Source organism: Mobula hypostoma, chromosome 25 (genome assembly GCF_963921235.1).
Source record: "Mobula hypostoma chromosome 25, sMobHyp1.1, whole genome shotgun sequence".
Classification (NCBI taxonomy): domain Eukaryota; kingdom Metazoa; phylum Chordata; class Chondrichthyes; order Myliobatiformes; family Myliobatidae; genus Mobula; species Mobula hypostoma.
Window position 1 is genome coordinate 33,029,498 of NC_086121.1, and position 13,250 is coordinate 33,042,747.

At 41.8% G+C, this 13,250-nt stretch overlaps 1 protein-coding gene across 3 annotated transcripts in view; it reads left to right on the plus strand.

The window, feature by feature from the left end:
• The window catches only part of sh2d5 (SH2 domain containing 5), a 60,137-nt gene that overhangs the window by 14,853 nt on the left and 32,034 nt on the right, over positions 1 to 13,250 (plus strand). For all 3 annotated transcript variants that reach the window (XM_063032822.1, XM_063032823.1, XM_063032824.1), the window contains exon 4: positions 4,023 to 4,169. In XM_063032822.1, coding sequence (XP_062888892.1) covers positions 4,023 to 4,169 — 147 coding nt within the window. The remainder of the gene's footprint in view (positions 1 to 4,022; positions 4,170 to 13,250) is intronic.

Here is a 13,250-nt window from a genome sequence, read left to right on the forward strand (position 1 = left end):
AGAAACAGAGTTAACATATCAGTTTACATAAAAGTTGCTGGTGAACGCAGCAGGCCAGGCAGCATCTCTAGGAAGAGGTGCAGTCAACGTTTCAGGCCGAGACCCTTCATCAGGACGAATTACTCACTCTTCCTTCAGTTAGTCCTGACGAAGGGTCTCGGCCTGAAACTGCACCTCTTCCTAGAGATGCTGCCTGGCCTGCTGCGTTCACCAGCAACTTTTATGTGTGTTGCTTGAATTTCCAGCATCTGCAGAATTCCTGTTGTTAGCATATCAGTTTGATGTTTTTTCATCAGAACTGAGAAAATCAAAGACTTCATGATAAAGGGAGATGGGGCACCTCAGTACAATGGAAAGGAAGGTCTTGGATAGAGTTTCTAATAAGAAGTAGTTAACTTCTGGTTAAAATGGCACTACCAAATGTGTGCGACAGCTCATGGGTAGTTAAAAAGGCAAGAAGTTCAAGTAAAAACATCATTATGACACCTTTTCAGAGGTAATTGCATTAAATTATCAAAGCAAGCAGTGATGGGGTGAGCGATAGCAAGGCAAGTTCAGGGGAAACTGTAAACACAAGGAATTCTGCAGATGCTGGAAATTCAAGCAACACACATCAAAGTTGCTGGTGAACGCAGCAGGCCAGTCAGCATCTCTAGGAGGGGGTACAGTTGACGTTTCGGGCTGAGGCCCTTCGAAGGTCTCGGCCCGAAACGTCGACTGTACTTCTTCCTAGAGATGCTGCCTGGCCTGCTGCGTTCACCAGCAACTTTGATGTGTGTTTCAGGGGAAACTGAGATGGTTTGTTGCAGGATTGATGCAGATGGAGTGAGACAATCGGAAAGGAGAAGTTAGGACAGTGGAGTTCTGACGTTGGTACATCTGGCCCGGGTACAAGGTTGGATCCTGGGTGCTGAGAGGAGAAGTTGGGGCAGAGGAGATTCGATGCACGTGCCACTAACTCAGTTGCAAAGTTAGATCACTCTAGTTGCCGAGCTGATTGAAGAGCTTGAGAGCAGCTTAGGGCTGGGCGGCACAATCTGGGCCAGGAACGAGTCACTGGGTGGCATGGTCTAGGCCCCAAACCCTTCGCAGTAGATGGGTTCCAGTGCGAGGTACAATCCGCTGTTTAGACAATTTAAACAATGGCCCAGATCAGAGGTGTTCACTCCTCTTTCCAGGGCGCCGGAACCCCTTGCTGTTCCACTGTCTGGTCATTTTAAACGCTGACCCATATAGACTGAAAGGACAGGGTGTCGGGATCTGAGGCGAGAGTCGATTTCACTCACTCTCTGCGATGGCACTGAGGCTATTAACATCGCCCTGGCTACGGTACTCCATGCCCGCTAATATGATGATCTGATAAGCGAGACTTTGGACGTACCCTGGGCTGCTCTGGGTTTGCGATCCGAGGACTCACTTTGGTTCAGAATGGCATTGTTCGCTTCAATTGTTTGCATGATTTGTGTTTTCTGGAAATGCTTCATCAAAACATCACATGGGCGAGGATGAATATCAAACCCAGCAAGTGCTGAAGCATCTCCATTGTCAAAGGTCAAGTCACGGGTCAAAGATTTCACATTGACGGAACACCTATCCCAACTGTTTCAGAAATGCCAGTGAAGAGCTTGGGCTGATGGTACGATGCTAAGCTCAAGGACAGCGAGTAGTTTAAACAACTCAAAAAGGATACCATCATGTACATAGCTCACATCAACAAGACCTGGCTGCCAGGAAAACTCAAGCTGTGGTGCTTCCAGTTCTGCATACTCCCAAGACTCATGTGACCTTTAGCAGTGTATGAAATCCCTGTCAACAAGGTGGAAAAGCCTGAAAGAGTGATCAGCACACTCACCATACAGTCCTGTTGGACTGTATGGGAACGGCAAACTAGAATTACCAATTGCAAGTCTTGTGGAAGAATTCAAATGCACCAAAGCAAGGTTGGTCATAACCCTCACTAAATCTGAAGATACTGTTATTCGAACAGCGCCCTCCCGTGTGTTAATGGGGAGGAAGTGGACCCCAACTGAAGCTGTTCAGACTGCTAAGTCTGCTCTTCGCTTCAGGGATGTGGTTGGCCAAGTCCAACATGGAAGAGCCGGGCTCGGGCTCGTCCCAAAGGCTCCTCAATGGCACAAGGCAACATCAGTGCAGAAGAGACGGCTTGTGGTGGAGGAGTTGATAAGACAGGAGGAGGCAGGGCGTAACGCCAGGCCCTTCTCAATGACCAAGCAGGGCCAATGGACTAATTGGGAGAGCCTGGAAAAGAGGAAACTTAGCTGGCGTGACATCTGGGAGATGGAGGGATCTTGGCTAAGTTTTGTCATCAGAGCCCCTTATGACCTCCTACCCACACCCCAGAACCTGAACCAGTGGTGGGGAAAAGACCCCGCTTGCTCTCTTTGTCAAGCACCTGGATCACTAAGGCACATTTTACCAGGATCCACCACGAGCCTCACCCAGGGGCGGTACACTTGGCGGCATAACCAAGTTCTCAGACAGCTGGCATCAATCTTGGAACAGAGGTGAATCACCACAAATGCTCTCCCACAAACATCGGCAAGAAATGTTCAGATCACACAATTTGTACCAGCAGACCAACCTCCAGAGCAGCATATAACATCAAAAGAGGTAAGCTTTCTGCAGGTGGCTTGGGATTGGAAAATGGACGTGGACTTGGAAAAAAAAGCTTGTGTTTCCCCCAGACACTCCAGCTACAACACTCCAGCCAGACATGGTCCTGTGGTCCACAACAGCCAAGCTGGCATATGTTGTGGAATTGACAGTACCATGGGAAGATGGTGTTGAAGAAGCTAATGAGAGGAAAAAGACCAAGTACTCTGAACTGGCAACTGAAGCTGCCCAGAATAGCTGGAAGACCAAGATTTTCCCTGTAGACACAAGGAATTCTGCAGACCCTCTGACTCTCTGACTATACCCCTTGCCCATCTTCTGGGTTCCCCCCCGCCTTTCCTTCTCCCTGGGCCTCCTGTCCCATGATCCTCTCATATCCCTTTTGCCAATCACCTGTCCAGCTCTTGGTTTCATCCCTCCCCCTCTGGTCTTCTCCTATCATTTTGGATCTCCCTCTCCCCCTCCCTCTTTCAGATCTCTTACTAGCTCTTCCTTCAGTTAGTCCTGACGAAGGGTCTCGGCCTGAAACGTCGACTGTACCTCTTCCTAGAGATGCTGCCTGGCCTGCTGCATTCACCAGCAAGTTTGATGTGTGTTGCTTTTCCCTGTAGAAGTGGGATGCAGGGGATTTGTTGCTACATCTATGACCAGTCTATTGAAAAAGATGGGGATGAGGGGTTATTCACTCCGACAAGCAATCAAGTCCTTGTCAAATGCAGCAGAAGAAAGCAGTAATTGGATTTGGATTAAAAGGAAAGACAACAACTGGACTGCAAGATGAAGACAGGAGGGTATGGAACTGAGGGAGGTGTATCTAGGACACCAGTAGCACCATTGAGCCCTCTGGAGACGTCATGGGCTTATCAATGAAACGTCAAAGAAGGAGGGTGCCCACCCAATGACCCCAATGAGGTACCTACCCTCCCTCCTTGTCACCACTCCAAGCCCACTGCCAACATCGAGAGTGCCAACTTATCATAGGAGTTGAAACATCAAGTCCTATTAGCTCTACTATACTTCTTCTCCTTTCTCTTGTGCATCAGGTGTTGGTCTTTCATTTTTAATTTATTTTTCTTTAATTGGGTTCTTTCAGGTTTCTTGCTTTGTGTCTACCTGTAAGCAAACAAATCTCAAGTCTGTATAATTTATACATTCTTTGATAATAAATGTACTCTGAATTGAATTGGAATAATGCTTCCCTGCACAATATTGGTCACGCTTGGATGAATCACAAACTACTACACCATCCTTGCTTTTCGAAGACATAGTTTCAAGCATTGAAACATAGGGCATATTATTTTAATTATGTCTTTAAAATATTACATAAAATACTGTACACATATTTAATTGTGTAGCTGCAAATGATTCCTGTGCTGTGTTTTGACTAGATACTATTGATGGCTCATGCCCTGAAAAGAATCTTGTACACCACGTGCCGACATTCAGAATGCCAGTTTGCCTTTGTCACCCGCAACCCCTACAGGCCACCGAGTGAGCTCTTCTGCCATCTGTTCGTTACTGCACAGCCAAATGAGGTAGGTAGCAAATATTAAAACGTTGCAGAGAATTAAATGATAAAAATCATCCATTTGTCCAAATGATAGGACAGCATAGCTTTTGTTAAAAATGCATTTATTTTGGTGTTTATGACATCCTTTTTTTTTGCCTTAGCTATAGGTTGTTTTCTACTTGTAAGAGAGTCAAAGGTGACAGAACCATCTCCTCCTGCACAATTATACATTGGGTCAATATATGGTTAGTTGTCCAATGGCATGCAGAGTTATGGTACTTGTTTCCCATTGTAATTGACTCTCATCTTCACATGAAGAGACCTTCCAGTGTACTATGTGACACCAACATTATGCAAAACACAAATTGCAGCTAATAACTGGGCATTCAGGAGACACTGTGGGCCATCAGCAACTGCACAATCTGCACCACTACAACCCCACAGCCTGGCAACCATTACCCTACCATTATTAAGTTTGCAGACTGATCCGAGTGCAAATAAAATAGTGAAGGGCATGTGTACCACGAACAGCAACAACTATGCTTAAAGATGAAGTGGCAATCTAGTGAAATTATGGCACAGGACCAACACCTCATAAACAGCAGGCTATCAATAGAGTTCGGCCAGCAAAGTATCAAAAGTCATGTCACATCGTAAGTTTAACATGTACTATTCTTACATCCCTTATTGTAGTAGTTGGCTTGATCACACATTTAAAACATACTTTCTAGATCATTAATTGAAATATTAAACTTATCCATGCCCTAATAAGACTTGTTAAGTACTGCTGCATTTACAATTATATGTTCAAAATTCAAAGTAAATTTATTACCAGTTGAGTATTCCTTTTCTGAAATTCCAAAACCCGAAAACCTCCAAAATCCAAATTTTCTTTCAGCTGTTATGTACCCCGTAACTGGGTTGCCAAATCAGCAGAAATGGATCACTCAGTTGGAGTCTGGATTACTAGAACTAAGAAAGTTTTATTAAAGAAACAAGCAACACAGTACTCTAATCAAAAGTATAATGAATGCAACAGTTCAGCAATGATAAACATACATGTACACAGAATTAAGATAACAGGATCAATCAAGCTCTATCGTTGTCTAGGGGTAAATGACCAGTTTCAAAATGACGCAAAGTTCAGTTCAATTTAGTTCAGTTCAGTTCGCAGTAATCGCTGCCGTGGCGATGGACAGTGGGGGGAAGGAGAGAGAGAGCAAAACAAATGAATATTCAAGGCTTCCACACAGACCTTTGCAGTCAGCTTTCGGGCGAGTCCTTTGTGATGTCATCTGAGGTCACCGACCGTGACCCCTCCGTTTCCAGATACGATCGTTTCCCTGCGGTGAACCTGGCACCCAGGCAAGGGTGGACACACACCAGGTTCCCGCCGATCGTGCCTTTCCACCCTGTGCGTCTATAGCCCGGTACTTCCCACCGACTTGTGAGAGACGCACCACTTCCAGGGTCTTGTTACCTCAGGTGTCGTGTGTGTCCTGCCTTAGTGAACCTGTCCCTTTTTATCCCCCTGCTGGGGTATTGCCTGTCCATCACTTCAAACAGTTCAGGGTTCAAAGGGGGAGCCGATCTTGACAGCTCTACTTCCTTCACTAACATCTCCAAATGCTGCTCTATTGTTTTCCTTATCTCTCTCTCTCCTGAAGCCAGGTGGCAGACCAACTGCTGATCCCACTGGTGCCAGCCCAGGCCAGCTACATCTTAATCTATGTGTATTCTTGTCACAGCGCTGACATGACATCACAAATGGAAAATTCCATGGCGCAGGGAAGGTTTCCAGGCAACGTGCAGGTCTCTGTGCACCACAAGCATTTCTGAGAAGTGATTTCACATATGTAATGAACATAAGTTGATTAAAAATAGAAAAACTACATAAAGTGAAAAGTGAAAACCTTGATTGTATATTGAAAGAGTAGATTCGTCATTGTTGGAGCGAACATGTGCCGCTTAACTGTATGCTGATCATGAAACAAGTGAAGATCTATTATGGCAACATTAAAATTGAAGATAATTGTGACTATTCAGCAGGATAGTTGCAGAAATTTATGAAAAGGCATGGCATTACATTTTTAAAGACTTGTGGTAATAAAATGTCCATTGATCATGAAGTAATAGAGAAATTCATTGACGAGTTTGCCAAGATCATCGCTGACGAAAATCTAACATGCTGAAGAGCTGCACCCGTACATATCTGTGAATAACAAGTGTAAGACAAACACAGCTTACCAGTAGCACATAAATTCAGAGCTGGGAATAATGGCGATGCCGAACAGACACTGATGGTCCACCTGGATGGCCGAGGTATTGTTAGCTTACCTTTCTGATGGTTTAATGTACACATTATTACTTTATGCACAAAATTATTTAAAATATTATATAAAACTACCTTCAGGGTATATGTACAATCTATATATGCAACATAAATGGATTTGTGTTTAGACTTGAGTCCCACCCCCAAGTTATTTATTACATAGATGCAAATATTCCAACATCTGAAAAAATTTGAAATCCTAAAAACTTCTGCCCCCAAGCATTTTGGATAATGGGTGCTCAACCTGTATCAAAGTGCATATATGTCACCGTATGCTACCCTAAGATTCATTTTCTTGCAGGCATTCACAGTAATTAGAAAGAAACACAATACAATCAATGACAAACATCACACAACACAGAAGCTCAAATAACCAATGTGCAAATCAAAAGGAAAAGAGAACAAAATGTAATAAATAGATAAGCAGTAAATAACAGGAACATAAGTTGTAAAGCCCTGAGAAGAGAGTCCAAAGGTTGTGTTGTCAATTCAGTGTTGGGATGAGTGAAGCTATCCCCACCAGTTCGACATCCTGATGGTTGAGGGGTAATAACTGTTCCTGAACCTATTGGTGTGAGGCTCCTGTACCTCATTCCTGATGGCAGCATCAAGAAGAGAGCATGACCTGGATGGTGGGTCCTTGATGATAGACGCTGCTTTCTTGTGACAACACTCCTTGAAGATATGCTCAGTGATGGGGAGGGCTTTACTTGTGATTAAATTGGCTGTGTCTACTACTTTTTGTAGTTTTTTAAATTGAAGGATATCGATATTCCCATTCCAGGCTGTCATGCAATCAATCACTATACTCCTCACTACGCATTTATAGAAGTTCATCAGAACATTAGATGACATGCCAAATTGGCGCAAACTTCTTAGAAAGTTGAAGTGTGTGGTGCCTTTTTGTAATTGCAGTTACATTCTGGACCCACGACAGATGGTCTGAAATGATAACACAGAGGAATTTAAAGTTGCTGACTCTCTTCACCTTGATGAGGACTGGCTCATGGACCTGTGGTTTCTTCTTCCTGTTGACAATAATCAACTCTTTAGTTTTGCTGACACTGAGTGAGCGGTTGTTGTTGTGGCATCATTCAGCCAGATTTCCAGTCTCCATCCTACACGCTGATTCAGCCCACAACAGTGGTGTCATCAGTAAACATAAATATGGCATTGGACCTGTACTTAGACTTAGCCAGTTTAATCTCAAATACCATAAAGTCAATGATATTTTGGTTGGCAAGGATAGAGCGCATGGAATTGATAACACGCTGATTAAAAATTAATTAACAGGCAGGAAGGAAAGAATGGGAATAAAAATCATTCTCAGGTTGGCAGGTTGACTGGTGGTGTACAAAGGTGAGATCAGATGCCATTTATAGAGAATCTATACCAATCTACACAATGCCTTGAACAGAAAATCTGACAAAAAAATACTGGATACAACCTAGTCCATCAAGAGTAAAGCCCAACCATTGAGCAAATCTACACGAAATGCTGTCGCAGGAAAGCAGCATCCGTCATCCAGGAACCCCACTACCCAGGACATGCTCTTCTGAAAAAGGTACAAGAGCCTCAGGACTCGCACCACCATGTTCAGGAACAGCTACCACCCCTCAACTATAAGGCTCTTGAACAAAAGGTGATAACTTAACTCAGCTTCACTTGCCCCATCATTGAAAAGTTCCCACAACTAATGGACTCACTTTCAAGGACTCTTCATCTCAAGTTCTTGATATTTATTGCTTATTTATTTATAGTATTGCTTCTTCTTTTTGCATTTGCATAGTTTGTTGTCTTCTGCACTTTGATTGAGTGCTCTAGTTGGGTAGACTTCCATCAATTCTGTTATAGTTACTATTCTACAGATTTGTTGAGTATGGCCACACTGAATCTCAGGATTGTATATGGTGACATATTTGTATTTTGATAATAAAATTTACTTTGAACTTTGAACCATTTGGCTGAGGGACCAACTGTCATATTTCCTAGTTTGTGGATGATACAAAACTAAGTGAGATTGTGAATAGGATAGAGGTGGTAAGGAGGCTTCAAAGGGATAAAGGTAAGTTAAATGATTGGATAGGAAATGTGGTAGATGGAATAAACTGTGTAAAAAATATGGGATTGTCTACTTTCCTGCCCAAAACAGAAAATAAATTATTTTTTAAATGGCCACAAATTGTGAAATGCTGATATTCAAAGGACCTTGTCCACAGGTCATTGAAAGCTTACAAGCAAATTTGAGTGCAGAAGTAAATATGTCTTTTGACAGTTCTTTTGGGCTTGTTGAGATCACACCTGGAGTATTTTGAACAATTTTGATCTCTCTACCTGGAGAAAGGTGTACTTTTGCCATAGAAAGAGTGTAACAGGGATTCACCAGTCTGGAGGCTGATAAGGCAAGTGTGCATAATGAGGAAAGGTTGAGTAGACTGGGCCTATTTTAACCAAAATTTAGAATAATCAGGGGTTAGATTTTACCGAATTTATAAAAACAGAAGAAAAGCATAGAATTGTTTAAAGAGAGACAATAGTTAGCCATGTACAAGAGGATCTAGGCATTCTCATAAATGAACCACAGAAAATTAGTGTTTTACATGGTTATAGCGTGAATTTGCCATTAAGAATTTTGTGTAACATTTAGTATGATATATTATTGAAAGGCCTCAATAGAGTGGATGTGAAGATGATGTTTCTTATGGTGGGAGAGTCTAGGACTAGAGGACACAGCCTCAGAACAGAGGGGTATCCCTTTAGAACGGAGATGAGGAGGAATTTCTTTAGTCAGAGAGTGGTGAATCTGTAGAATTCGTTGCCACAAGTGGCTGTGGAGAGCAAGATTTTATGTATATTTAAAGTAGAGGATAGATTCTTGATTGGTCAGGGTCTTAAGAGATACAAGGAGAAGGCAGGAGATTGGGGATGAGAGGGTAAGTGAATTGGCCATGATGAAATGGCAAAGCAGACACAATCCAAATGGCCTTATGGTCTGGTTGTTGCACCAAAGCCACTCTTAACTGAATGTTGACTAAATTTGAATAAAGGATTTTATGTTAGCGCTAATTTTCATATTTGCCTCAATGAACAGTGACAGAAAAAAAACCACAGGAACAGAAACACTGCTGACAGGGTTGGAAATTTGCTGATTGAGGAAGTGAACAAAGCTGTAATCATGTGAGATGCAATGCAGTGGTGACAGCAAGAAGCAGATTTGGCCCATATGTTGGAAAATGTGAGAAATATACAAGATCTCAGCCTTCGCTCTTTATATGGAAGGAATGGGAGATGTTTTTGAGACCAAAAGGCATCATAAATCCAGCGAAAAGGTCATACTGTTAGTAACGCAGATTCAGGCCAGAGACACTGGGGACATACTGTTCATTGGTGCCGCAACACAAGACCCAAAGGAGGGCACAGTAACAAACCAGATGAGACAATTTTAAACCAATGCCATCACAATTTCAAGTTTGTCTCAAGCTGGGCCAAACATTTGAAGGAGTACAAGAGCTGTAACCATGGCATTAAAAAAAATATAGCTTTGCTTAGGCCATTTTTGCACTACAGGCAGGGAACAAGTAAATAGAAAAAGTAATAGTGGCAACGTCTTCAAAGCTGAACCATGCGGGAGCTATAAGTGGATTTACTGGGAGAACGGGAAGGCTACAAATCACATTGATGCAGAAGAGCAGGGAAATGCAGACTTGCTAGGAGTGTTATAGCAGCTACTTGGATTCAGAATGACCAAATAATTTAGTTGCCATAGAAGAAAATACCTTGCATGGGGTTATCGTCTATGAAGAAAGTAATTGCTTTGAAAGACTGCAGGTATTGTTTGTCCTGAACTGAAGTCTACCAAAGTGTAAAACAAATCTACTGAGATACCAGTCATGCACCTTCATCAGAGGGTGAAGAGCTGGAAACAGAAGAAATGATGAATAGAACTGAAGTTGAGGAAGGCAAGCACAGACTCCTATCTTGGAGGTAATACTGACACCTTTTAATCTAAATTAGGGTACGTCTGCTTCCTGAGACAAAGATTTACAGTGGATTCTCTTTAATTGGGCCATCGGTTAATTGGGGCAGCCATTTATTTGAGACAACTCTTAAAGAGCAAAAATGAATCAAGAAAATAGCTGGGAGTTCCTTCGCTTATTTGGGACACTCTGCCACTTAACTGGGACAGGAGACTGTTGCTGAACACTTTCTACCTAGCGTCAGTTGCATGCACCTTTACGGCTATTTGACACCATACCGTGCTTAAAGCAAACCGTTTTTTAGTAGTATCAGTTACTTGTGTTTGTGTTAAAAAAGCATTGATAAGCATTAAGACAATTCAGAACTGTTTTGCTCACTGCAGTTTCAAGCATTCAGGCTTGGAGTTGCAAGAAACGGCCAGTAGTGAAAATGGAACAATTTCACTACTTCAGTAGGTTAGGAACAATGAAGAATTTGAAGGGATCGACAATCATCTTGAATGTTAAAATGAGAATGAAGATTTGGAGGATGCAATCATCAAAAGCATTTTATGAAGGCAGTCTATTATCTACACGGGTGACTGCACTGATTTTGTTCATTTACAGTCAATCAATAGAACACGGCAGCATAGCATACATGGGATGAATTCCTCTATTGATAACTATTAGGAACTTATACACTGTTTTATAGTACTGTAGTGGTATTGGCAGTGTTCCAATTTGTTTTGTATTCATTTAAATACAAAATTTGTTACTTAGTTAAAAGATAGTTTGTCTTTTTTATACCTACTTCCATGCAACTTCAACTAATTGGGCAGCAGCTTATTTGGACCAAAATGTACTTGTCCCGATGAGCCCAAATTAACTGTATATCAGTGACTATTGCGCACCAGGATGTGTGAGGTAGCTGTGGTGATCAATAGCTGTCTGTCTGATCAAACTGTCATTGTAGGTGAAAGATGTGCAGCAATGCTAATGTATAAGGGTGAGGTGAACCATGACTATCCACTCTGAATTCTGTGAGTACATCCCCCAGCAGTTATGGTTGAGTTGTTACACCTGAACTATTAGCTCTCGAACCAGAGGGGATAACTTCACTCACCCTATTGCTGAACTGTCCCACAGCCTATGGACTCAATTTCAAGGAGTTTTCATCTCATGTTCTCGATACTTACTCCTTATTTATTAATTTTATTTTTTTCTCAGCTTACGCTGGTAAAACTTGAGTTAGGGACAGAGCCAAGCACATTCAATTGCTAGGAACTTTTGGACTAGTCTAGAGATGATTAGTGTTGTGGTTTTCAGAAGATTTATATAAATATTGGTGTGTTGGCCAAATTGTTTAATGATATAATGTAGCGATTTTGGGATGACTCCAGTTGTAGATATTACTACTGGGACAAAGTATATACCCTGACCATATTCCATAGTCTTTCAATTTTCTCCTTTAATTCAGCATATTTCTGATGTTTTTCAGTTGATTTCTCTATGTTATGTGTGTTTAGAATGGTTATATCTATTAAGTGTTCTTGTTTGTTTATCTTGTAATATTATATATGGACCGTTATTATGGATTGTCCGATCTGTAATAATGGATTAGTCGTTACATAATTTGTAGGACTCTGACTCTAAAAATGAATCAGGCTTTTATTTATAGTAAAGTATGGTGTCTTTTATGATCTTTCATTTCAAAGCAAAGTTTTGGTGAATGACATTATCCACTTGATTGTGCCTACAGTGCCTATAAAAAGTATTCACCTCCCCTTGGAAGTCTTCCTTTTTTATTGTTTTACAATATTGAATCACAGTAGATTTAATTTTTTTTGACAATGATCAACAGAAAAAGACTGTTGTGTCAAACTGAAAACAGATCTCTACAAAGTGATCTAAATTAATTACAAATAGAAAATATACAAAATAATTGATTGCATAAGTATTCGCCCCCTTTAATATGACACACCAATTCATTACTAGTGCAGCCAATTGGATTTAGAAGTCACACAATTAGTTAAATAGAGAACACTGTGTACGATCAAAGTGTTTCAAATGATTGTAGTAAAAATGCATGTGTATCTGAAACTGCTAGTGAGTCAGTATCCTGGCTAAAACTACACCATGAAGACAAAAGAGCACTTCAAGCAATTCCATGAAAAGAGCATTGAAAACCACAAGTCAGGAGATGGATACAACAACATTTCCAAGTCACTGAATATCCCTTGGAGTCCAGTTAACTCAATCATCAAGAAATGGAAAGAATGTCGTGGTGCTCATCGGTACCAATGACATAGCAAGGAAGAATGAGGAGGACCTGGAGAGTGAGTATAGAGAGCTTGGTAGGAAGTTGAAAAGCAGGACCTCGAGGGTGGTAATCTCAGGATTGCTACCTGTGCTACGTGCCAGTGAGGGTAGGAATAGGATGCTCTGGAGGATGAACAAGTGTCTGAGGAACTGGTGTAGGGAGCAGGGTTTCAGATTTCAGGATAATTGGGACCTCTTCTGGGGCAGGTGGGACCTGTACAAGAGAGACGGGTTACACTTGAACTACAGGGGGACCAATATCCTTACAGGGAGGTTTGTTAATGCTATTGGGGGGGCTTTAAACTAGATTTGCAGGGGGATGGGAACCACAGTACCAGAGCTGACAGTGTGGCTGGGGTGAAAATAAATGATGTTAAAAGTTCAAGCAAATCCACTAATAGAAAGGTTGTGAGTGGTGGTAAAAATCTTCTGAGGTGTATATATTTCAATGCTAGGAGTATTGCGGGGAAGGCGGATAAGTTGAGGGCGTGGATTGACA